The 22,854-nt window shown below is 41.2% G+C and overlaps 1 protein-coding gene across 3 annotated transcripts in view; it reads right to left on the bottom strand.

Annotated features, from left to right (window-relative positions):
• Positions 1 to 22,854, bottom strand: part of LOC140717089 (lysine-specific demethylase 5B-like) — a 144,549-nt gene that overhangs the window by 35,468 nt on the left and 86,227 nt on the right. For all 3 annotated transcript variants that reach the window (XM_073030277.1, XM_073030275.1, XM_073030276.1), the window contains 6 exons: positions 21,699 to 21,880; positions 13,747 to 13,871; positions 9,812 to 9,962; positions 6,878 to 6,992; positions 6,373 to 6,728; positions 1,092 to 1,230 (listed from right to left, as the gene is read on the bottom strand). In XM_073030277.1, coding sequence (XP_072886378.1) covers positions 1,092 to 1,230; positions 6,373 to 6,728; positions 6,878 to 6,992; positions 9,812 to 9,962; positions 13,747 to 13,871; positions 21,699 to 21,880 — 1,068 coding nt within the window. The remainder of the gene's footprint in view (positions 1 to 1,091; positions 1,231 to 6,372; positions 6,729 to 6,877; positions 6,993 to 9,811; positions 9,963 to 13,746; positions 13,872 to 21,698; positions 21,881 to 22,854) is intronic.

Raw genomic sequence — 22,854 nt, 5'->3', positions numbered from 1 at the left:
GAAACAAACAGTTGACATTTCAAGCTGAGGGATGGGAAGGAGGTCAAGCTAGAAGGTGCTAGTGAGACTAAGTGAATAGGATAGGTAAAATGCTGGAGAAGGAATCAGTTCGAGAGTAGAGTGGACAATGGAGAAAGGGAAGAAAGAATGGCAGAGACAGGTGAGGAGTTAACTGAGTTTTTCTTTCAAGATACTGCCTACAGTATTCCAATAGAGAAATCATATTCCAAAACCACTACTTAGCTAATTTCTAAGTTTTGTCAAACTAGCTCTTTGTGGTTCAAATACTCCTATTGCATTCCTTGATAGGCTATTTTACTCCTTTCATTGAAAACAGACAGATGTCTCTGGAATTATATCAAAAAATCACCAGAATGTCAGAAACATTAAAATATTGTCCTATGGTATGATCAACAATAAATGAACGTTTTATATTCTAGGTAGGTGCATTGAGATGGGATTAAGAACAGAAACTTAAAGTGCACTGTTCAGTATAAATTGTATTAATCTATATTTGCCATTATAGGAGTTTATGGATTGAGAAACAAACTAATTTTTAAAATTCATTAAGTAGGCACCTAGTTTTGGTTGGAACTTATGATCCACAAATTCCAATCGGAGGACAAAATATGTTGGCACTAGGACTTAACCAACGCTAGATTTGGGTATGGATCACAATGAAGGCAGTTGTATAAACTCAAATGGAGCACTCCCATTCTTCAGTATAATTATTACAATGTGGAATATAAAATTCACCATTTTCATATACAACTGTAGCTAGAAACTTGTTAACTTTCATATCTCCATAAATAGCCAATGATTAACTATAGTCATGGATACACCCTGCAAGGCATAAAGTTTATATGTACAACACACACAAAATGCTGGTGGAACACAGCAGGCCAGGCAGCATCTATAAGGAGAAGCACCGTCGACGTTTCGGGCCAAGACCCTTCGTCCTGCTGTGTTCCACCAGCATTTTGTGTGCGTTGTTTGAATTTCCAGCATCTGCAGATTTCCTCGTGTTTGAAGTTTATATGTACACATTTCTTTTGCTAGGAGATAACATTTTTCAGTTTGGTATAAATAACCTGAAAAATCTCCACTTCCTGAAGCCAGATTTCAGCCTTCTTTACAGCCTCCTTCAATGCAATAGCACTGGGGATATAGGCAGGAATTATTTCCACTTCTTCCAAGGCAGCGGATAGAGTTGTCAAAGAGTACGGTGGCCTGTAGGAACCAAAAACACTTGTTGAAGAATCCATACCCTCCATTTATTCTGGCAAAGTCACCCATTTCAATCTTGATGTTTTTAAAATTCAGAATTGAAATCAAATTACAGGTTTTCCCCGCTATTCGAAGGTAGAGCGTTCCTATGAAATGGTTCGTAAGCCGGAACGTCGTAAAGTGAAGAAGCAATTACCATTTATTTATATGGGAAAAATTTGTGAGCATTCGCAGACCCAAAAAATAACCTACCAAATCATGCCAAATAACAATGTAAACTGAAAATACAGTAACATATAGTAAGAGCAGGAATGATCTGATAAATACACAGCCTGTATCAAGTAGGAATACTTTTCTACAATTATTGCAGCACTGTCCACCGTAAAGAAAATCTCACATAAGCGATCTCGGCAGCACTCACAGCAAAAACACTCGGTGCAAGCACTCTTTCCAGTAAGCTATGAAGCTGCCAAATCATACCAAATAACACATAAAAATACACAGCCTATATAAAGCAGAAATAATGTGCGTCCAGTGTAGTTTCACTTACCGGAATCGGGAAGACAGTGAGCACACTGATGGTGTGTTAGGCTGAGTCGTCGGAGGTTTGAGTGGTGGGAGGTAGAGAAGACTGGGGTGACATCTCATCGTTGTCTGTTTCCATCAGGACAGGCAGGTCATCTTCTTCTACGTCTGCCTGCCTTGATGTCAAAGGTCGAGTTTCGTCGTCTACTGTGGCTGATGAGGAAGGCTTGAAAAACAACTGTATGCTTGACTGCTTAGCCTTACGCGTTTTTCTATCATACAGTTCTTTGTAAGCACTCAAACCATCCTGCAAATATGCCCTAAACCTACATATTCTTTCAAAATTTAAGTCATACTTTTCTGCAATCATTGCAGCGTTGTCAATCGCAGCGAAAATCTCATGCAATTGCTTCACATTCAGTTCCTGGATGACTTCACTTTTGGGCTGTTCACTACTGCGTTCGGCTTCAATTGTTATCCTTTCCTCTTCATCAGCTCTTCATCTGTCAGTTCTTGGTCACGGGATGCCAAAACCTCTTCAACATCATCTTCGTCAACTTGCACAAGCCAAACTCACTATGTCCTTACTTCGTTCACCACGATTGAAACGCTTTATTATGTCTAGTTTTACACCCTTATTATGTCTAATGTAACACCCTTATGCGCTCTTTTAGGCTTTTTCCGATACCTTATAACTCATCTTGCTAACGGATGCACAAAATAAATCGACATAAAGCACAGATGCTCACAGGCACGTGTTTAAGCAATGCCGGCTAGAATGCAGTTCCGGGGGAGGAGCTTGGCTGCTCGGCACGCACACTGCTTTTGTTGGCGCGCTACCTTTTTCGCGCGCTGCAATTTTTCATAACAGTGAAAACACCTTCTGTTAGCAAAAACGGGTAACTAATGTAGGTCTTTCGTAACAGCAAGGTGTCGTAAAGCAAACGTTTGAAAAACAAGAGGACACTTGTAATTGATAACAATCAGTTTATCAGATGCTGTCTTAATTATTCACATTAGAGGGCATCCAGGAAATCAGTATCCCTACAAGGAAATAGTGCTATCCTATTTATATTGAGGACCTCAAAAATATTTTGCTATTTATGCACTACCAGCTGTGGTAAATGTGTATGCTTGCACTGCAGCTAGATAATGTTCAAGAAAAACTCTTCAACTCAGCACTGTTTTTTGCATGCTCCCTTCTTAGGAATCAGCTTCCCAAGAAACTTCCCAAATGGATAGCAGCTTAATTCATCCCTTCCCATTACATTTATCTACCAGCTGCTCCAATTTGTTTGGTACAGGCAAGACCAAACAAGCTGTTGGGCAAAGACACATCTGAAGAATCGATGTGATCGGTCTCTACACTTCCCAACCAGGAAAGCTTCAAAATAGGGAACTGGTGTCAAAATAAAATGCTCGAAATTATTTAAACTTGGCAAGGTGTTACATTTTACATTCACTACTTACCAGATTAATTTTCAAGAAACCTTTACTCAATTTTCAATGGCCCTTACTCTGCACTCTTACAATTCATTTCACCATTTAATCCAGGAGTTCCCAACCTCTTTTTAATGCCATGAACCAATAGCATTAAGGAAGGAGTCAATTGTCCCCAGGTTGGGAGCCACAAAATTAACTAATTACCTATTGAAGAACAATGGCTTCTGTCTCCCCCACATCCGTAGACAGTGCATCTAGTGTGTATAAAGTGTTCCCTCATGTCATTAATTCCCTTCTGTTTTATACCTTGAGTCGTCAATCCCTCCATGACATGAGGGTTTGAGACTCCAACCATTCACTCTGTTGAGAGCCCTCATCATTTTACACACTTTTTTCACATTTACACTTAGCCATTCCTCCCCTAAAGAAGGTAGTTTCATTGTCTAATCTATTCTTGCAATTTCAGTTCTATCTGCCATTCCACATAGAGGGCGACACCTATAAGCAATGGGTTGCCAAATGGAATGGTAAAAATACAGTATTTAAAAGACAAGGAAATAGGAAGGGGTGAGAGGGATATCAGCCAATGGGCCTAGTTCAAAAGATACATGGGGCAGCATGGAAGAGTTGGGCTGAAATGCCCGTTTCCTTGCTGTATGGCTGACTAAAATGCACCACCTTACACTTCTGCATTAAATGATGTGTGCACTGTGTCTGCCCATTCAGCCAAGCCAAGCACAACTGCTATTAACTTTTACAGCAATTTTCAGTATTGGAGACAATAAGAAGGAACTTTGGGTGACAAGTAACCAATACTATTTAGCATTGACACACCATTCAGCAGAGCCATACTACTGAATTCCAGAGGTGAATTAAGTATGAATGCACTTGATAGGAAGCCCTAATGAAACTAAATGATGGCGGATGGTGGTGGAGGTGTGGGGGTGGAGGGAGGAACTCTGTAGGTCAAGCAGGGGACTAAACTGTCAATGTTTTGGGCCAAGACACCCCCATCAGAACTGGAAAGGAGGGGACAAAAGCCAGAATAAGAAGGGTGGGGAAAGGAAAGGAGTACAAACCAGAAGGAGACGAATGGGAAGGTGAGTGAATGGGGAAGGGTGATGAAGTGAGAAGCTCCGTCAATGACTGAAGTCATACAAGGAGGAAGATGACCTCACTTGCCTTAGTCTCCTTTCTCAGTTGCAGGCAACTGCTGCTCCTCTTCACTACCATCACCCCCCCCCCCCCACCCAAGTCTAACCATCTTCTGCTGAATCAATTATTTTTCTTATGCCACAAGGTATAAACAGGTAAACTTACTGACAATTTAGCATGCTCTGTTGCCTTAAACTATTGGGTTCCATTCAGAGCAGTGAACTACTTATCCAGAGACTGAATTCCAGCACTGAAGCTGGGGTCTTCAAGTAGCAGTAAACAAAGAAAGTTGGATTTAAAGAGCTAAAATCAAATGATGGCAACCTTGAAACTAACATACTGCTTTTAAAACCCATCAGGTTCTCAAATATCATTGGAAAATGAAATATCTTACTAACCCAGTCTAGGCTTGATTCAACCACAGTGCATCAGTTTGGTTTGAGTCTTGACAGGCTGCTGAAATAGCTTAGTTCAAGGAAGTGTTATGAACTTATAATTATATTTTGTCTCAGTGGCATCTACATGCTGCAAACTGTATTGGGCAATTCCTCACAGATTCAGGAAGGCTTGACAAACGTTCAGACTTGCTCTTCTATTGGAACGTTAACAGCTACAGTAGATAACTGCCATACCGTGAAGATTATACCAAATGAGAGTCTGGGTAACAACTCATAACATTCAATCTAACCCCAAAGCCATCCAATATTTTAAAACTTAACTGGATCAGCTTCATATTGTGATGTGATAATCGGTAAGAGGTCTGTTACTTTGTGTTGCAAGATTCAGCTGGCAAGGTTTTTCACTGATCTTCTGTGATGGAATACTCACAGCATGCTGAGGTACGTGTGATTCAAACTGTACAGATTAAGTCTGACACCATCTGGTATAAAGTGACATCCTGCCTATCACAATAAACAGTAAACCCCACCTTCCCCTTTAGCGATACACAGCTGCTGCATTATACATTGTCATGATGCTAATATTGCATACTTCTTCAGCAATACACCCCAGAACCTTGATCTCTTCGCTAATGGGCAAAGAAAGCAGACAACCGGGAACAGGATCAGAGGGTACAGCCTCAGAACAGAAGGATATCCATTTAGAACATGGATAGGGCAGAATTTCTTCAGCCAGAGAGTGGTGAATCTGGAAAATTCACTACCATAGATAGGGGTGGAGGCTAAGTTATTGATATATTGAAGGCGGATATTGACAGGTTCTTGATTAGACAGGTATCAAAGATTACAGGGAGATACAGGAGAATAGGGTGCAGAGGAATAATTAATAAGCCATGATGGAATGGCAGAACACTCGATGGGCTGAATGACCCAATTCTGCTCCTATGTTTTATGTTCTAACATTACCACCTTCAACTATTGGAAAGTACACCATTAATAATTCTAACCTATTGTTGGAACAGCTTATCTAGGTGGGAGAATTTCAAAGGAGCAGTCACTGTCCAGGGTAATCAGGGATCAGTAATAAATGCTGGCTTTGCCGGTGGTATTCACATGCCAAATAAGCACTGACTGATTTCCTTGTCTGGTGATTGCTATTTGTGAAAAATGGGAGATCTTCAAGGGCTCTATTTAGAAATTCAGAGCAGTATAAGCCCTCCCAGCCCTTCAAGCCCAGCAACTCCCCCTAATTTAACTCCAGCCTAATCACCAGACAATTTACAATGATCAAATAACCAACTAAACAGTAGGTCTTTGGACTGTGGAAGGAACCCAGAGAAAGACGTACAGATGACGCTGGAATTCAAATCCAATGCCTATAGCCATATATTGTTGCACTAACCGCTATTCTACTGTAGCTCTGGTAAATATTTATCTCTCAAACATTAAACCAATATGGTAATTTATATTCACCTTCCTGTTAACGAACATTGCTCCATTCCATTGATTACAAAAGTGCCCACACTTGCTCACAAATTTTAACGGTTAAGAAAACGCTCTTGTGAATATGAAGAACTAGACAGAGATGTGCTTGCAACTTTGTGCAATTTGCTAGTTCTCTTACCTAGATTTCAGCAGATTGTGAGCTTTCTCCTCCCAATGTTCAGAAACTGTGAGGAGCTCCTGAAGGTGAGCCATGGCCTTCTCTACAGCTGGGTGAGGTGCTAGTCCTACCCCCGAGTCAATCAGCCGCCTCATGTCATCCAAAGCAAAAGACTCAGGTGCAGAGTAAGCTAACTGAACTTCATCAAGCCACCGGGCCTGCTCTAGGTGCTCTCGAAGGTACTGGATCTGTGGTAGTTCGATGTCAAACCCAAAACTGATATCCAACAGTTGCTGCAGCTCAAAGGTATTGGGTACTTCGTCAGCAAGAACTTTTGCAGAGCGTAGCTGAAAATCTTCCACAGAGTTTAAAAGTTCCTGTGGAGATTAGAAATCCACTTTTCAATTTTATACTAGTTTGTTAAGAACCAATCTTACAGTGACAATACATAGAATTATTTTAGTGCTGCGTTAAGTTTTAAAGGAAGTAGCAGCAGTTTAAAAAGCACACCCAGGGCTAAACATACCTTTAGTAAGGAAGCCTGATCAATGATACAGGGGAGGCCATAGAGCTGCTTAACAAATGCTTGAAGTTCTTCAAATGTCAGACGATTTTGGGACTTTCCTCCACCAGAACGGTACCTGAAACACAACAGCCAAAGCTTCCACTTTCCCAACTCAATTCAAGCAAAAAACACCCTTTTAACCTTCTTCCTTCAAGGAAAATATTGTCCTTTGGCTGGAATTAAATTCCTATACTTTTTAAGTAATCTTTTCAAATAACAGTTTTGTCCAGAGCAGCAACTTAAAATAGGATCAGAAGTGATCATTTATCACTGATCTCTTCACAATTTTTTTTTTGAAATACAGTGCCTTGCCAAAGTATTCAGTCTGCAACCCTATGTAGGGTACTTACAGTATATACCCAAAATGAGTATTACAACCAGGGATTTTGATCAACTTAACTGAGAATTTGTGTTTCAAATCACGTGCTCCTTCCTCACCCCCCTCCTCACAGTAGAGATTAGGTGGACGTGGAGAGGATATTTCCTATAGTGGGGGTATCCAGAGCTAGAGGGCATAACCTCAAAACTGAGGGACAACCTTTTACAACATGGGTAAGGAAGATTTTTTTTTAAAGCCAGAGATTAGTGAATCTGTGGAATATTCTGCTACGGACTACAGTAAAGGCCAAGTCCGTGGGTATACTTAAAGCAGAAGTTGATAGTTTCCTGATAGGTCAGGGCATCAAAAGATATGGTGAGATGGCAGGGGTATGGGTTGAGTGGATCAGCCATGATGGAATGGTGGAGCACACTCAATGGACTGAATGGCCTAATTCTGCTCCTATGTCTTATAGTCTCATGGACTACAAGACCTCCTTTCACATCTTTACTGCATCTTCTACATGACGTTTTGCAAAGTCTTGATGGGCAAGGATATGCTTTTATTAAAAAAATAATCAGTACATGTGGCATAAATCTAGTAATGTACATCAGCCAGGTAATACCATCTTTATTGTAATATATGGTGGAGGTAGCATCATGCTATGGGGATGTTTTTCAGCAACAGGGACCAAAAATCTGCTCAGGATTCATGGGAAGATGAATGCTGCTAAATACAAAGAAGCCCTGGGTGAAAACCTGCTGGGTTCTGCCAGAAAGCTTACCCTGGGGAAGAAGTTAAGTCTTCTGGTACGACAATGACCCAAATCACACTGCCAGGGCAACTATGCAGTGACTTCAAAGGAAGAAAATTAATGTCCTTGAGTGGCCCAGAGTTCTGACCTTAACCCATTTGAACAACACTGACAAGATCTCAAGTTTGTTTTCCACTGCTACTCCCAACTAACCAGCACAGCTTAAGCAATTTTCCAAAGAGGAATAGGAAAATTTTGCTCCATCCCATTGTGCAAAGCTACTTGGAATTTATCTAAAAAGATTATTGGCCATAATAGCTGTGAAAGGTGGTTCAACTAAGTACTGAGCAAAGACGGAAAGTAAGTACTTTTGAACTGCTGACAGTTGTTAAATATTTAGTTATTCATGCTTACAATTTTATGTTTTTAGGCTCTACTGTGGCCTATGGAGCACGAGATCCACAAATAAAAATTCTCAGTAAAATTGATCAAAATCCCTGCTTCTAACACTCATTTGTATGAATAAAAGTTGGGGACAGTACTTTCTCAAGGCACTGCATGAATATACATGTCTAAATATTGATATGTTAGAAAAAGCCACTGTTAGGTATGCTCCCAGGACATGTATTTCTTTAAATGCATTTATTTTAAAGTATTTTATTTTTCCCAACAACACTTGCCCTGAGCAGTTGAAAGATGATGCCATTCAGCCCAAATATACCCATATGTGCTCTCTGTACAGCAATATATTGAGCCTCATTCATCTAATTCCTTGAAGTTATTTTCCCTCAACTTCCTGTATAATGCTCAGATCAACTCTGCATCAACAATCCTTACCAGGTTGAGTGTTCCAGTCTGGAGTCACTGAAGACAGCTAGGACCTGGAGTAAGACATTGAACCTCAAGCACACTGTCTGTACTATTCAATAATCTCCATTGATAGTGGATTCAACTCCACTTTTCAGCCCTTTCCCCTACGCCTGGACCACAGATGAAAAAATCTGTCTTCAACAGTCTTGAAGATATTCAGTAATTTAGCTCACATTGCTCTTCAGGAGATAGAGAACTCCAATGATTACTGATCCTCTGAGAAATTCCTCCCTACCCGTGTTTTGAAGGGGACAGCCTTTCGTTCTTACTCACAATGTCCCATGTGCTAAAAAAAGTTCTTCCCCCATACCTTCTGATGGTGGGTGCCGATATCTTTTTTTTGCTGGTGGGGTGGGGGGGATATTTGCATTCCTGCTGCTTATGCGGGGGAGGGGCAAACTGGGGGGTTCTAACATTTAATTGTCATTCATTCTTTGGGGCATTCCTCTGTTTTCATGGATGGTTGCGAAGAAAAAGCATTTCAGAATGTACGTTGTAGACATTAAATGTACCTTTGAAACCTTGCTAACTTTCAAAATGAAATTCCTGAATCTTTGGAAAACCAAGTAAATCCTGGAAGTTTAAATAGGAAAATGCCCATGCTTTGAAATATTCAACATACACATCCCCACACGAGATTACTCAATGGCAAATGAAATTAACTCATGTCTGAGCCATAAACAGATGCTTCCTACCTAGTGTGGCAAATATAAAATTCATCTTTTGGCTGCAGACTCACAAGAAAGGAAAAATACCTTTATAAGAATTTGATTCACCTTCAATTTGGAGGGTTGAGTCAAAATCCAAAGTTTTCCAAAATAATAGGAACTAGACCAGTTTTTAAAAGGCAAATGTCAGTTGAAAGCAACTGAGCAGTACATGAAAGCCTGGTCCAACACCGACAGCACACTCCTCATACGAGCTACTGTGTAAAATTTACAAATTTACACACCTGGTTTGCCGTTTATCATTAAGTAGTTGCTGAGCAACAGAGGCACACTTTTCTGCCTCAACAATAGCTTCCCGCAACTGTTTCAATAAATCATTTTCTGGAAATTTTTCCTTCTCTGCTTCCTTTAACAATGATTTGAAATCAGAGATACCTGACGAGATGTAAACGATAAAGACAATAAGAAAAAATGACAACTTTCTCATTTTGTTTTTAAAGATAAAGAAGCCAATATTTCAAAACTAGGAAATCACAATAATTTTCTTCTTTAAAACATTGATGTGTTTATTGATTACAACTTAAAAAAATGAAATGCAAAAATACCTTGGTTGAGAAATGTCAAGCAACTTGAAATTAGTCAACACAAATTATCTTGCAATTTCTTTAAGGCCAACAAATCTGAGTATAGATTGTAAGCAGAGCGGCAACTGGAAATAAAAGCTCATCCAATTTTTAGAATTTTGGTATTTAGAAATCAAAGCAAATATTGCATGAGAAAGATCTAAAATTTGAAACACTACAGGGAAAACAAAACCACGCAAAAGGCTATGCAATAATAAGGTAATAGCTGGCTTTACTCTAAAATTACTTCAAGTGTTGATTAATCTCTTTTTCTTTATGATATCCCATTACTCAGGATATGTCTCTTCTCATTGCTACCCTCGAGGTGGTACAGTAGCAAGCTTCTTCCACTCTGTCATCATATTTCTGAATGAACAATGAACCCATGTGCACTACCTCACTTTTTTTTTTTAGTGTTTATTTATAGTCATATGTAGTGTTTTGTATCATGTAAGGAAAGGAAGCAGTGATAGGGGACTCTATAGTTGCGGGGCAGACAGGTGATTCTGTGGACGCAAGAAAAAAAACTCGGATGGCCATTTGCCTCCCAGGTGCCAGGGTCCAGGATATTTCTAATCGCGTTCATGATATCTTGAAGTGGGAAGAACAGCCAAAGCACGTGGTACATATTGGTATCAACAACATAGAGAGGAGGTCCTGAAAACAGACTGTAGGGAGTTAGGAAGGAAGTTGAGAAGCAGGACATCAAAGGTAGCAATCTTGGGATTACTGCCTGTGCCACATGACAGTGAATATAGGAATAGAATGAGGTGGGGGATAAATGCATGCAGGGATTCAGATTTCTGAATCATTGGGACCTCTTTTGAGGCGGATTTGACCTCTACAAAAAGGACAGGTTGCACTTGAATCCCAAGGGGACCAACAGCCTGGCTGGGAGGTTTGCTAAGGCTATTGGGGAGAGTTTAAACTAGAATTGCAGGGGGTGGGAACCAAATTGGAGACACGGTGGAAAGGGTGGTTGGCCCACAAATACAGAAAGCATGTAGACAGTGCGAGAGAGAGGATAGGCAGGTGATACAGAAGGGATACGCTCAGACCAGTGGTTTGAGATGTGGCTATTTTAATGTTCATAACACTCCTTGCAAAGTGGATGACCTTAAGAGTGTGGATCAGCACTTGGAGTTATGACTTAGTGGCCATTAGAGAGACCTGGATGGTTCAGTGGCAGGAATAGTTACTTAAGAGTGCCAGGCTTTAGATGGTTCAGAAAGGACAGGGTGGAAGGCAAAGGAGGTGGGGGCGTGGAACTACTGATGAAAGATAGTGTCACAGCTGCAGAAAAGGAGGAAGTCATGGAGTGATCGTCTACTGAGTTTCTGTGGGTGGAACAGGAAGGGGTCAATAACTCTACAGGGTGTTTTTTTTTTTATATATAGACCACCCAGTAGTATCAGGGATATCAAGGAGCAGATGAGGAGACGGATTCTGGAAAGGTGTAATAATAACAGGGTTGTCGTGGGAGATTTTAATTTCTCAAATATTGACTGGCATGTCCCTAGAGCAAGGGGTTTAAATGGGGTGGAGTTTGTTAGGTGTGCTCAGGAAGGTTACTTGACACAATATGTGGATATGCCTACAAGAGGCTGTACTTGATCCGGTATTGGGAAATGAACTTAGTCAGCTGTCAGATCTCTCAATGGGGGAGCATTTTGGAGATAGTGACCACAATTCTATCTCCTTTACCATAACATTGGAGAGGGATAGGAACAGACAGTTAGGAAAGTGCTTAATTGGAGTAAAGGGAAATATGAGGCTATCAGGCAGGAACTTGGAAGCATAAATTGGGAACAGATTTTCTCAGGGAAATGTACAGCAGAAATCTGGCAAACGTTCGGGGATATTTACAGAAGTTAGAGAAATCAAAAGGATTTCCCAGTGGCCAGACATTTTAATTCCACATCCCATTCCCATTCTGACATGTCTATCCATGGCCTCCTCTACTCTCAAGATGAAGCCACACTCAGGTTGGAGGAACAACACCTTATGGGTAGCCCCCAACCTGATGGCATGAACACTGATTTCTCTAACTTCCGTTAATGCCCCTCCTCCCCTTCTTACCCCATCCCTTATTTATTTATTCCCCTTTTTTTTCCTCTCTCTGTCCCTCTCACAATCACTCTTTGCCTGTTCTCCAGCTCTCTCTGGTGCTCCCCTCCCCCTTTCTTTCTCCCTAGGCCTCCCATCCCATGATCCTTTCCCTTCTCCAGCTCTATATCCCTTTTGCCAATCACCTTTCCAGCTCTTAGCTTAACTCCTCCCCCTCCTGTCTTCTCCTATCATTTTGGATTTACCCCTCCCCCTACTTTCAAATCTCTTACTATCTTTTCTTTCAGTTAGTCCTGACGAAGGGTCTCGGCCCGAAACGTCGACTGTACTTCTTCCTATAGATGCTGCCTGGCCTGCTGCGTTACACCAGCATTTTGTGTGTGTTGTTACAAGGATGTTGCCTGGATTGGGGAGCGTGCCTTATGAGAATAGGTTGAATGCACTTGCCCTTTCTCCTTGGAGCGACAGAGGATGAAAGGTGATCTGATAGAGGTGTACAAGATGATGACAGGCATTGATTGTGTGGATAGTTAGAGGCTTTTTCCCAAGGCTGAAATGGCTAACATGAGAGGGCACAGTTTTAAGGTGTTTGGAAGTAGGTACAGAGGAGATGTCAGAGGTAAGTTGTTGCTATTTTTATTTAAATGCAGAGAGTGGTAAGTGCGTGGAGTGGGCCGCCAGTGACAGTGATGGAGGCGGATACGATAGGGACTTTTAAGAGACTTCTGGATACGTACAGAGAGCTTAGAAAAATAGAGGGCTAAAGGTAACCCCAGGTAATTCTTAAGTAAGGACATGTTTGGCACAGCATTGTGGGCCGAAGGGCCAGTATTGTGCTGTAGGTTGTCTATGTTTCTATGTACTGCTGCTGTGAAATGAACAAATTTCACAACATATGCAAATAATATTAAACCTGATTGAGGGTGAACCGAAGATTCTGTGGTCTTCCATAGACCTTATTACTGTCCAATGAGATAAATAAGACAGATCTATTTTTTGAACTAGCATCATTGCAAGTCACTGGCTCCTAAACTTCTTCCATTCAGCACCCCATTCTCAATCTTTGCCCAAAGCTATTGAAGAATTGTGATACAAGTTACTAGATTTCAATTACTTGAAATGAAAAAACTATACAGATCAACTATAATAACTCTGTTCAGATTGACAGATGATGCCTGACCTTTTGAAGATTTCCAGCATTTTCTGTTTCTATTTTGGTTATTTGGAAAGAAGGGCAGCACTAACAGTTCTGCCGGTTGGGAAAAGTTGACCCTCTTTCCTTACGAAATTTAAAAAGCTAAAGCTTCCCTACATTATATGTATTGTTTAATAAATTAGTTCAACAAATATATGTGTACTGTCATGGACTGTAGTTCCTTTGGTATTGCTTCCATTTCTCTCCAAGAACACTTCACTGCTCATAAGCTGTTTTATTACAAATGGCAAGTTAGGGAACTATACCTTTCATATCTTATTGGGCCATGAAGAAATAAATTGGAACTGCGCTGTTTTCTAGGTCAAGTACTTACTTTTCTTTTCATTATCTTTAGCTTCCAGACAAGCAGTCACTTTGGAAGACCATTCATCATACACTGCCACATGTAATTTCAATTCACTCAGAAGAGGATAGAGATCCTCCAAGGTGTAACGATATCTGGAGATAAAAAAAATTAAATGAAAAATGTAATTAAGAATCAATACCATAACTAATTGAATTATCATTGTTTATTGATTAGGTATGTCTCAGAACTAGCTGGCTTTGACAGTCAAAGCTGCATGTTCGCTTATTTCACTTATTTACAAATTCTTGATTCTAACAAACTTATGGACCAGAGTAGTCACTGACTTCATACAGACTTGTGTGGATGAGTATGTGCCTTCATGAACATATTGAACAAACCCAAACCAGAATCCCTGGGTGAACCAGGAGATTCATAGTCTGCTGAGGGCTAGATCTGTGGTACTCAAGACTGGTGATCAAGAACAATACAAGTCAAGATTCGACCAGTGTAAAGTCAACATAAGAATGAAAAGGCAAATTCAGGTGAAGTTAGAGATAACTGGATGCACGTCAGCTAAGGCTGGGCTTGCAGGACATCACTTCCTATAAGGAGAAACTTAAATGGTAATAATACTTCAATCCCTGATGAGTTCAATACTTTACGCACGTTTTGAAAGAGAATAAAACTACTCCTGTGTGAATCCTCACAGCATCCAGCCACCCTGTGACTTCTGTCTCCAAGGCCGATGTCAGAACATCCTTCACAAGGATAAGCCCTCACAAGATGTCAAGCCCCAATGGTGTAGCTGGTAGGGTACTGAAAACCTGTGCCAACAAACTGGCTGGAATAATGAAAGACAACACTTTCAACACATTCCTGTTGTAAGAGGTTCCCACTTGCTTCAAAAGGATATTGATCATACTGGTGCCCAAGAATAGGGCTGAGCTGCCTCAATGACTACTGCCCAGTAGCACTTAATACTTTAAAAAAAATTCAGTCGCCAAACTTTGTTTACAAAATCAGGGATTTGGATCAATTTAACTGAGAATTTTATTTGTGAATCACATGCTCGTTTTTTTCCACAGTAGAGCCCAAACAAACTAAAAACTAAAAATCCAAAAATTGACTGTCAGCAGTTTGAAAGTATTCATTCCTCCTTTTTTCAGTACTTATTTGAACTACCTCACATCACAGTGATGTTTGATCAGGTTAAGCTTAGGACTCTGGGCCACTCAAGGACATCAATTTTCATTTGAAGAACCCCTTGGTTGCTCTGGCAGTGCACTCTGAGTCTCTGTCCTAGTGTAAAAAGGACTCAGTACCCAGTTTAAACTTTCTGGCATAGGCTGGCAGGCTTTTATCCAGGATCTCTGTATTTAACAGCTTTCTTCTTTCCATCAATTCTGTCCAAATTTCCAGTTTGTTGATTCATACAATATCTTGCATTACCATTATTGTTTGGGAATATAAAGGTATCTTGGAATATGCAATGCTCAGTTTTGGCCACTTTGCAACCATATCTCATACCTTATTAAACTCGCTATTCTAATTTTAACTAGAAATTCTTGTGTTTGGACGATTTTGAATTGTATTTTTCAATCCAAAATCTATTACCAATTTAAACACAATTAACAATTGTGGTCTCAGCATTGATCCTTTGAAACAAACATTTTCTGAGAATTGCCAAGTAGAGGGCTACAGAAGTCACTAAGGGCAAAGGTCCAAGTGAGTCCAGAAGTCAATGCCCAAAGATCAAACATGTGAGTGGCAAGACCTGGGATAGTCCAAAGTTAAAGGCTCAACATTTATACATCTAAGAATCCAGGACTGGAGCCCCAGAGATGGCCTGTCCTGGGTTTGGAGGGCTGCCTGGGTGGGTGGATGGGAAGGATAGGAAAGAGGCTTATTTTGCTGTTGGTGTCTTGCTTTGTTGTTGTTGCGTGTGTTGTTATGAGGAACGTAGTAAGCATACTATCCGTGAATCTGTGGCAACACCAGCAGGATGCTCCCAGCACATCCTTGGGTGGGTTAATTGTTAATGCAAATAACACATGTTTCGATGGAACTGTGATAAATGAATCTGAATAATCACTGTAAATCTTCTCCTTGTTTTGTTTTGTATCCTGTTCCAATCATTTCATTTATTGAGTCAAAACATCTGCATAACTAAACTAAGCAACACACACAAAATGCTGGAGAAACTCAGCAGGCCAAGCACAATCTATGGAAAACAGAAAATAGACAACATTTCAGGTGTTTCTCCAGGACTGGAGAAAAAGGCAAGTTAGAACAAGAAGGTGGAGGAAGGGGAGGAAGTACAAGTGACAGGTGAAAGGGAGAGGGGATGGGTGAAGCTGGGGAGAAGATGTACTTGCTGGGATCCAGTTGAAGATGTAAGAAGTTACAGAGAATTATGTGCTGAATGCAGAGTCTACAGGGGCAGTTAGGTGAGGACAAGAGGAACCCCATCCTTGGTGGGGTGGCAAGAGGATGGGGCAAGGGCAGACATGCACAAAATGGAAGAGATGCAGGTGAGGGCAGTGTTGATGGTGGAGGAAGGAAAGCCCCTTCGTTTGAAGGAGGACATCTCATTAGTTCTATAATGGAAAGCCTCATCCTGAGAGCAGATATAGCAAAGATAGAGGAACTGAGAGAAGAGGGATGGCATAACAACGGGATCCCACCACCAAGTAACACCTTTCCCTTCACTCCCACCCCCACTTTCCACAGGGATTGCTCACTATTCAACTCCCTTTTCTACGTCTTCATCCTCACCAATTTCCCTCCTGGTACTTACCCTTGCAAACAGAATAAATGCCATACCTGCACCTACACCAACTTGCTCACTACCATTCAGGGCCCCAAACAGTCCTTCCAGTTGAGGTTATACTCCACCTGTCAGCATGTTGAAGTTATCTACTATATCCTGTGCTCCAGTGTAGCTCCTGTATATAGATGAGACCTGACATAGATTGGGAGGCTGCTTCACTGAGCACCTACACTCCATCCACCCAACATGTCAGTCCATGGCGCCTGCTGCCATGATGAGGTCAAAGTCAGCTTGGAAAGCAACACCTTATATTCTACCTGGTTAGCCACCAACCTGATGGCATGAACCCCCTTCACCATTGGTATTTGCCTCTGTTACCTCATCTCCTTACCTGTCCATCACCTCCCTCTGATGCTCCTCCCCCTTCACTTTCTTCCATGGTCATCTACCTTCTCCTATCACGTTTCCCCCTTCCCCAGCCCTTTACCTTTTTCACCTATCAGCTTCCCAGCTCTTTACTTCACTCCTCCTCTTCTGGCTTCACCCATCACCTACCACCTTGTACTTCTTCTTCACCTAACCTCTCAGTACCATGTTGTTCGAACGCGCCTCATCTTTTGTCCAGTCCTGCTGAAGGGTCTCAGCCCAAAATGACAACTGTTTACTCTTTTCCATAGATTCTGCCTGGCCTGCTGAGTTTCTCCAGCATTTTGTGTGTTGCTTAGATTTCCAGAATCTACAGGTTTTCTCGTGTTATCTGCATAACTAGTTTATGAACAAACTTTAAAATCACCAATATTTCAGTTTCACCAAGACAGCACACAGAACATCACTATAATTTTTAAACAAGAAAAATATTCAAAAACGTCTAGAATTGCAGAAGTCAGAAGTTATCTAGCAATTTACAGATAGATAGTTCATAAGTTTTGTTTAATACGAACTGAAGTACGTAAGAAATAGGAGCAGCAGTAGGTCATCTGGCCCATCGAGCCTCTGCTCCACGATTCAAAAAGATCATGGCTGATCTGCCCATGGACTCATCTCCACCTATCTGCCTTTTCCCCATAACCCTCAATTCCCCTACTATGCAAAAATCTACCCAACCTCGTCTTAAGTATATTTACTGAGGTAGCCTGCACTGCTTCATTGGGTAAAGAAGTCCACAGATTCACCACACTCTGAAAAAAGCAGTTCCTCCTCATCTCCATCCTAAATCTATTCCCCCAAATCCTATGCCCCTAGTTCTAGTCTCACCTATCAGTCCAAACAACTTTCTTGCCTCTATCTTATCTATCCCTTCCATAATTTTTTATGTTTCTACAAGATCTCCTCTAATTCTTCTGAATTCCAGCGAGTACAGTCCCAGGAGAGTCAATCTCTCCTCATAGTCTAACCTCCTCATCTCTGGAATCAACCTGGTGAACCTCCTCTGCACTGCCTTCAAAGCCAGTATATCCTTCCTCAAGTAAGGAGTCCAGAAATCCATGCAGTGCTCCAGGTGCGGCCTCACCAGTACCCTGTACATTTGCAGCATAACCTCCCTGCTCTTAAATTCAATTCCTCTAGCAATGAAGGCCAACATCCCATTTGCTTTCTTGATAGCTTGCTGCACCTACAAACCAACCTTTTGTGATTCATGTACAAGCACTCCCAATTAATTAGTTCAGATGACAAGTCCAATACAATATCAACTGCACAAAGTTCAATGAGGACAGACTGGAGCATGAAATTTCAGAATGCCACCAAATCAACAGTTTCACTGATGTCATACTCTGCACTCTGCATGCATATTTAAGTTTGGGCACTTGGGCACATGGGCTTTAATAAAACGTGCCACTTGTGAATGCCCATTATAACTGCAATTCAGCAGACTAATTTATTCACTGTAAATTTGAGGCTATGGGCACCTAAAAATGTCCTTTATGGCCCATTTGAGCTTCTTTTCCAGAATGGAGTTATTGGTTGACTACTTAGTGAAACAGAATTTTGAAGAATTTTAGACACTCTGAATTTACATTTTTAATTAAATAATTTTTATGAATCTTACCTCTTTTCGGTACCATGGTAGCTTAGCTATTAGCAAGACAGCATTACAGCTCAGGGCACCAAGTTCACAGTGTAATTCCAGCATCCTATGTAAGGAATCTGGAATGTCCTCCCCACAGAATGTGTGGGCTTTACCCATGTGTTCCAATCTCCCGGTTAACTGGTCATTGTAAATTGTCCCATGAATAGGTTAGGGTTAAATCAGGGCTGTCAGGGGTTGCTGGGTTGGTGTGACTCTAAGGGGCGGAAAGACTTATTCCACGCTGTATCTTATTTCAGACAGACCAGATGGCTTCCAGAATTGGTGACAAAGGTAAGAGAAGTTTATCGGCAGTAAATTTGATAAACTGCAAATTAATTTTTTAATACCAGGATTTCTGCAACCTGATTACCCAAAATGTGCAAACACTGGTCCCTAGCAAGGCTCTGAAAACTTGTGCCAACCAACTGACGGGGGGATTCAAGGATATTTTCAACCTCTCACTGCAATGGGCGGAAGTTCCCACTTGCTTCAAAAAGGAAGCAATTATACCAGTGCCTAAAGAGTAGTGTGAGCTGCCTTAATGACTTCCACCTCATAACTCTCACATCTACAGTGTTGAAGTGCTTTAAAAGATTGGTCACGACTAGACTGAACTCCGGCCTCAGCAAGGACCTGGAACCACTGCAATTTACCTATCGCCACAATAGGTCAATGGCAGATGCAATCTCAATGACTTTTCGCACAGCCTTAAACTACCTAGACAATACAAGCACCTATGTCAGAATGCTGTTCATCGACTATAGCTCAGCATTTAATATCATTATTTCCACAATCCTGATTGAGAAGTTACAGAACCTGGGCCTCTGTACCTCCCTTGGCAATTGGATCCTCAACTTCCTAACCAGAAGACCTCCTCCTCACTGACAATTAACACTGGTGCACCTCAGGGGTGTATGCTTAACTCACTGCTCTACTCTCTATATACACATGGCTGTGGGGCTAGGTACAGCTCAAATACCATGCTTAAATTTGCTGATGATACAACCATTGTTTGTAGAATCTCAGATGGAGATGAGAGAGCATACCAACTAGCTATACCAATTCTACTTCAAAATCTACTTCAAGATGGCAGTGCGACACAGCACGCAGCGGCCACTCCAGGTATGAATATCTGTTATCTGTAAGTAACAGATAAGTAACACTCCATCCTGATTTGATGGAGACAGACGTGTGAAGCATGGAGGAACATCTGGTGGAACTTTTGAAATGCCTGTTTCGCTGCCACTGCTACCGTGCGATCGGAGAAATCTCTGGGAGGAAGGCCCCGAATCCTTGGTTTTGCCTGTTGCTTGGCAGCTGGTGCTGGGGTCGAAGCGCTCGGCAGAGATGGTGCTTGGTGTCGGAGGGCTGGTCGGAGGCTTGAAGTTTTCGGACGGACTCAGAGTTGGCTGTGGTCGGAGCTCCCAAAGTGCTGTATTGGCAAGCTGCAGCGCTGGAGGTTCATGGCAGGAAGAGTTTTTCTTCCTTCTACCATCTGCATGAGATGATGGGCTGTCAGGACTTTGAGGCTTTCTTTTAAACTGTGCATGGACTGCTCTTTATCAGATTATGGTATTGCTTTGCACTGTTGAAACTATGTGTTATAATTATGTGGTCTTTGTCAGTTAGTCTTTTATCAGTTATGGTATTGTCTGCACTGTTGAAACTCTATGTTAACTATAACTATATGTAACTATGTGGTCTTGTGTAGGTCCTGTAGCTTTAGGTTTGTCTGATGGGTTTGTAGTTCCTTTCTGGGGAACGTGCTAAGATGGTAGTGTGATATCGATACGCAGCAGCCTCTCCAGACTCTGGATTGGGGATTACCAAACGTTATGTGGTTTTTCTTGTGTGGTCTGTTTTGTGCTTTTTCGTGATATCATTCCGGAGAAAGTTGTCTCATTTTTTAACTGCATTGTGTTCGTGGTTTATAAATGACAATAAACTGAATCTGAATCTGAATTAGTGGAATGGTGTCGCAGCACCAACCTTGCACTCAACGTCAGTCAAACAAAAGAGCTGATTGTGGACCAGGAAGCGTAAGACGAAGGAACACATACAAATCCTCATAGAGGGATCAGAAGTGGAGAGAGTAAGCAGTTTCAAGTTCCTGGGTGTCAAGATCTCTGCGGACCTAACCTGCTCCCAACATAACAGCTATAAAGAAGGCAAGACAGAGACTATACTTCATAGGTGTACTGTGGAGAGCATTTTGACAAGCTGCATCAATGTCTGGTGTGGGGTGGGGCTACTGCACAGGACCAAAAGAAGCTGCAGAGGGTTGTAAATTTAGACAACTCCATCTTGGATACTAGCCTACAAAGTACCCAGGACATCTTTGAGGAGCGGTGTTCTCAGAAAAGCAGCATCCATTATTAAGGACCTCCAGCACCCAGGGGATGCCCTTTCCTCATTGTTACTATCAGGTAGGAGGTACAGAATCCTGAAGGCACACACTCAGCGATTCAGAAACAGCTTCTTTCCCTCAGTCATCCTATTCCAAAATGGACATTGATCCTGTGGACACTATCTCACTTTTATAATGTATATTATTTGTTTTTGCATGATTTTTCAATCTATTCAATATTCAAATACGGTAATTGATTTACTTATTTTTACTTTTTTCTTCCATATTATATATTGCATCGAACTGCTGCTGCTAAGTTAACAAATTTCACGACACATGCTGATGATAATAAACCTGATTCTGATATTCATTCCAAGTCAGTTATACAGCGAGACATACTAGTCTAGATATTGTTTGAAATATCTAGGAGCACCCTGTGAAGAGAAAGCTTATTTCAATTGAGTGAACTAATCCACTAACCGCCAATATTAAAAAGATATAAAGATAAAAGTGAAGGCAAATATGCTCTAAAACATAGGTGAACCCCAGGTTGAAATATGGAATCCAAAATATCTGGTAGAATCACAAAGACATTTGGAATTTTGCTTACTAAAATAAACCCACAGCTTTTGGAGACTTCTCATCCCCCACTTTGCTTGGATTTTTAACGCCCTTCTGCTTGATCCATTTAACAGACCAGCTTCCCCAGAAAATATCTGCTACTCATGTTTTTCCACTACTGGTTGCAAACAACAAGGGTTGAATTCAGAATAGAAATTCCTTGCATTATTTACCTGAGATGACATTTATGTGGTGGACACGAGCAGAGTTCAGTGACGTGGTACAGACAAACAAGTTGATTTGATTTACAATGGCATGAAACTGCAGATAAGAAGCAAGTAGTCTTGCACTTTGCACACTGTCGCTCATCATCCGGCAATAACTCAAATTTCTCCCTCACAGAATCAATTACTCCCTGGAATGGAGGAAAAAGAGATTCATTCATTTATAGTGAACTCTTTATATTCAGGTTTAATGTAACTTATTTCCAGAGTAATGTTTGAAAACAGAGTAAGAGCCCAGTTGAGATGCTCAAAACTATAAAGTCATTTTTAAATATCCTTCAAGACAAATGTGAACTCAAAACCCCATAAGAAATTCCATCAGTACACCCCAAATTCTGACTGTTTAGAATAGCGTAGCCACTGTAGCACAGCGGTTAGCGCAAAGCATTTGTGGTTCTGGTATTCGGAGTTCAATTCCTGTGCTGTCTGTAAGGAGTTTGTACATTCTATGACTGCATGGGTTTCCTCTGGGTGCTCTGGTTTCCTCCCACAGTCCAAAAATGTAGGTTAATTGGTCAATGTAAATTGTCCTGCGCTTGGGATAGGGTTAAATAGGTAGGTTGCTGGGCAGCAAATCTCACTGGGCCACAAGGGCTTATTGCATGCTAAATAAAGTATTTAAAAATATAAAATTCAACTAAGCACAGAGGATGAAATCAGGTGGTCCTCAAGCACTCCTAAAACCTCAGAGTGCTACAATGTTAATCTCCACATGGGTCTGAATAGCACCACACCCAAGACAAGCAGAGAAAGATAGAACAAACCAAAATGCACTATCTTCAGGTGCCAACTATTTTTACTTTTAAAAAAAAAAATAGCCCAAATCCAACCATCATTAAGCAAGCAAGATTTGACACCTGCATATAGAAACACAGAAAACCTACAGGCCCTTTGGCCCACGATGTTGTTCCGAATATGTACTACTTTAGACATTACCTAGGGTTGCCCATAACCCTCTATTTTTGTAAGCTCCACGTTTCTCTTAAAAGACCCCCATCGTATCCGCCTCCACCACCATTGCCAGCAGCCCTTTCCACGCAATCACCACTCTGTGCATAAAAAAGAGAGGCTCTACCCTACATCCCTTGACATTCAGTGGCATCAC

This window comes from Hemitrygon akajei, chromosome 27, assembly GCF_048418815.1.
Source record: "Hemitrygon akajei chromosome 27, sHemAka1.3, whole genome shotgun sequence".
Classification (NCBI taxonomy): Eukaryota; Metazoa; Chordata; class Chondrichthyes; order Myliobatiformes; family Dasyatidae; genus Hemitrygon; species Hemitrygon akajei.
This window is presented reverse-complemented; position numbering and strand designations above follow the sequence as displayed.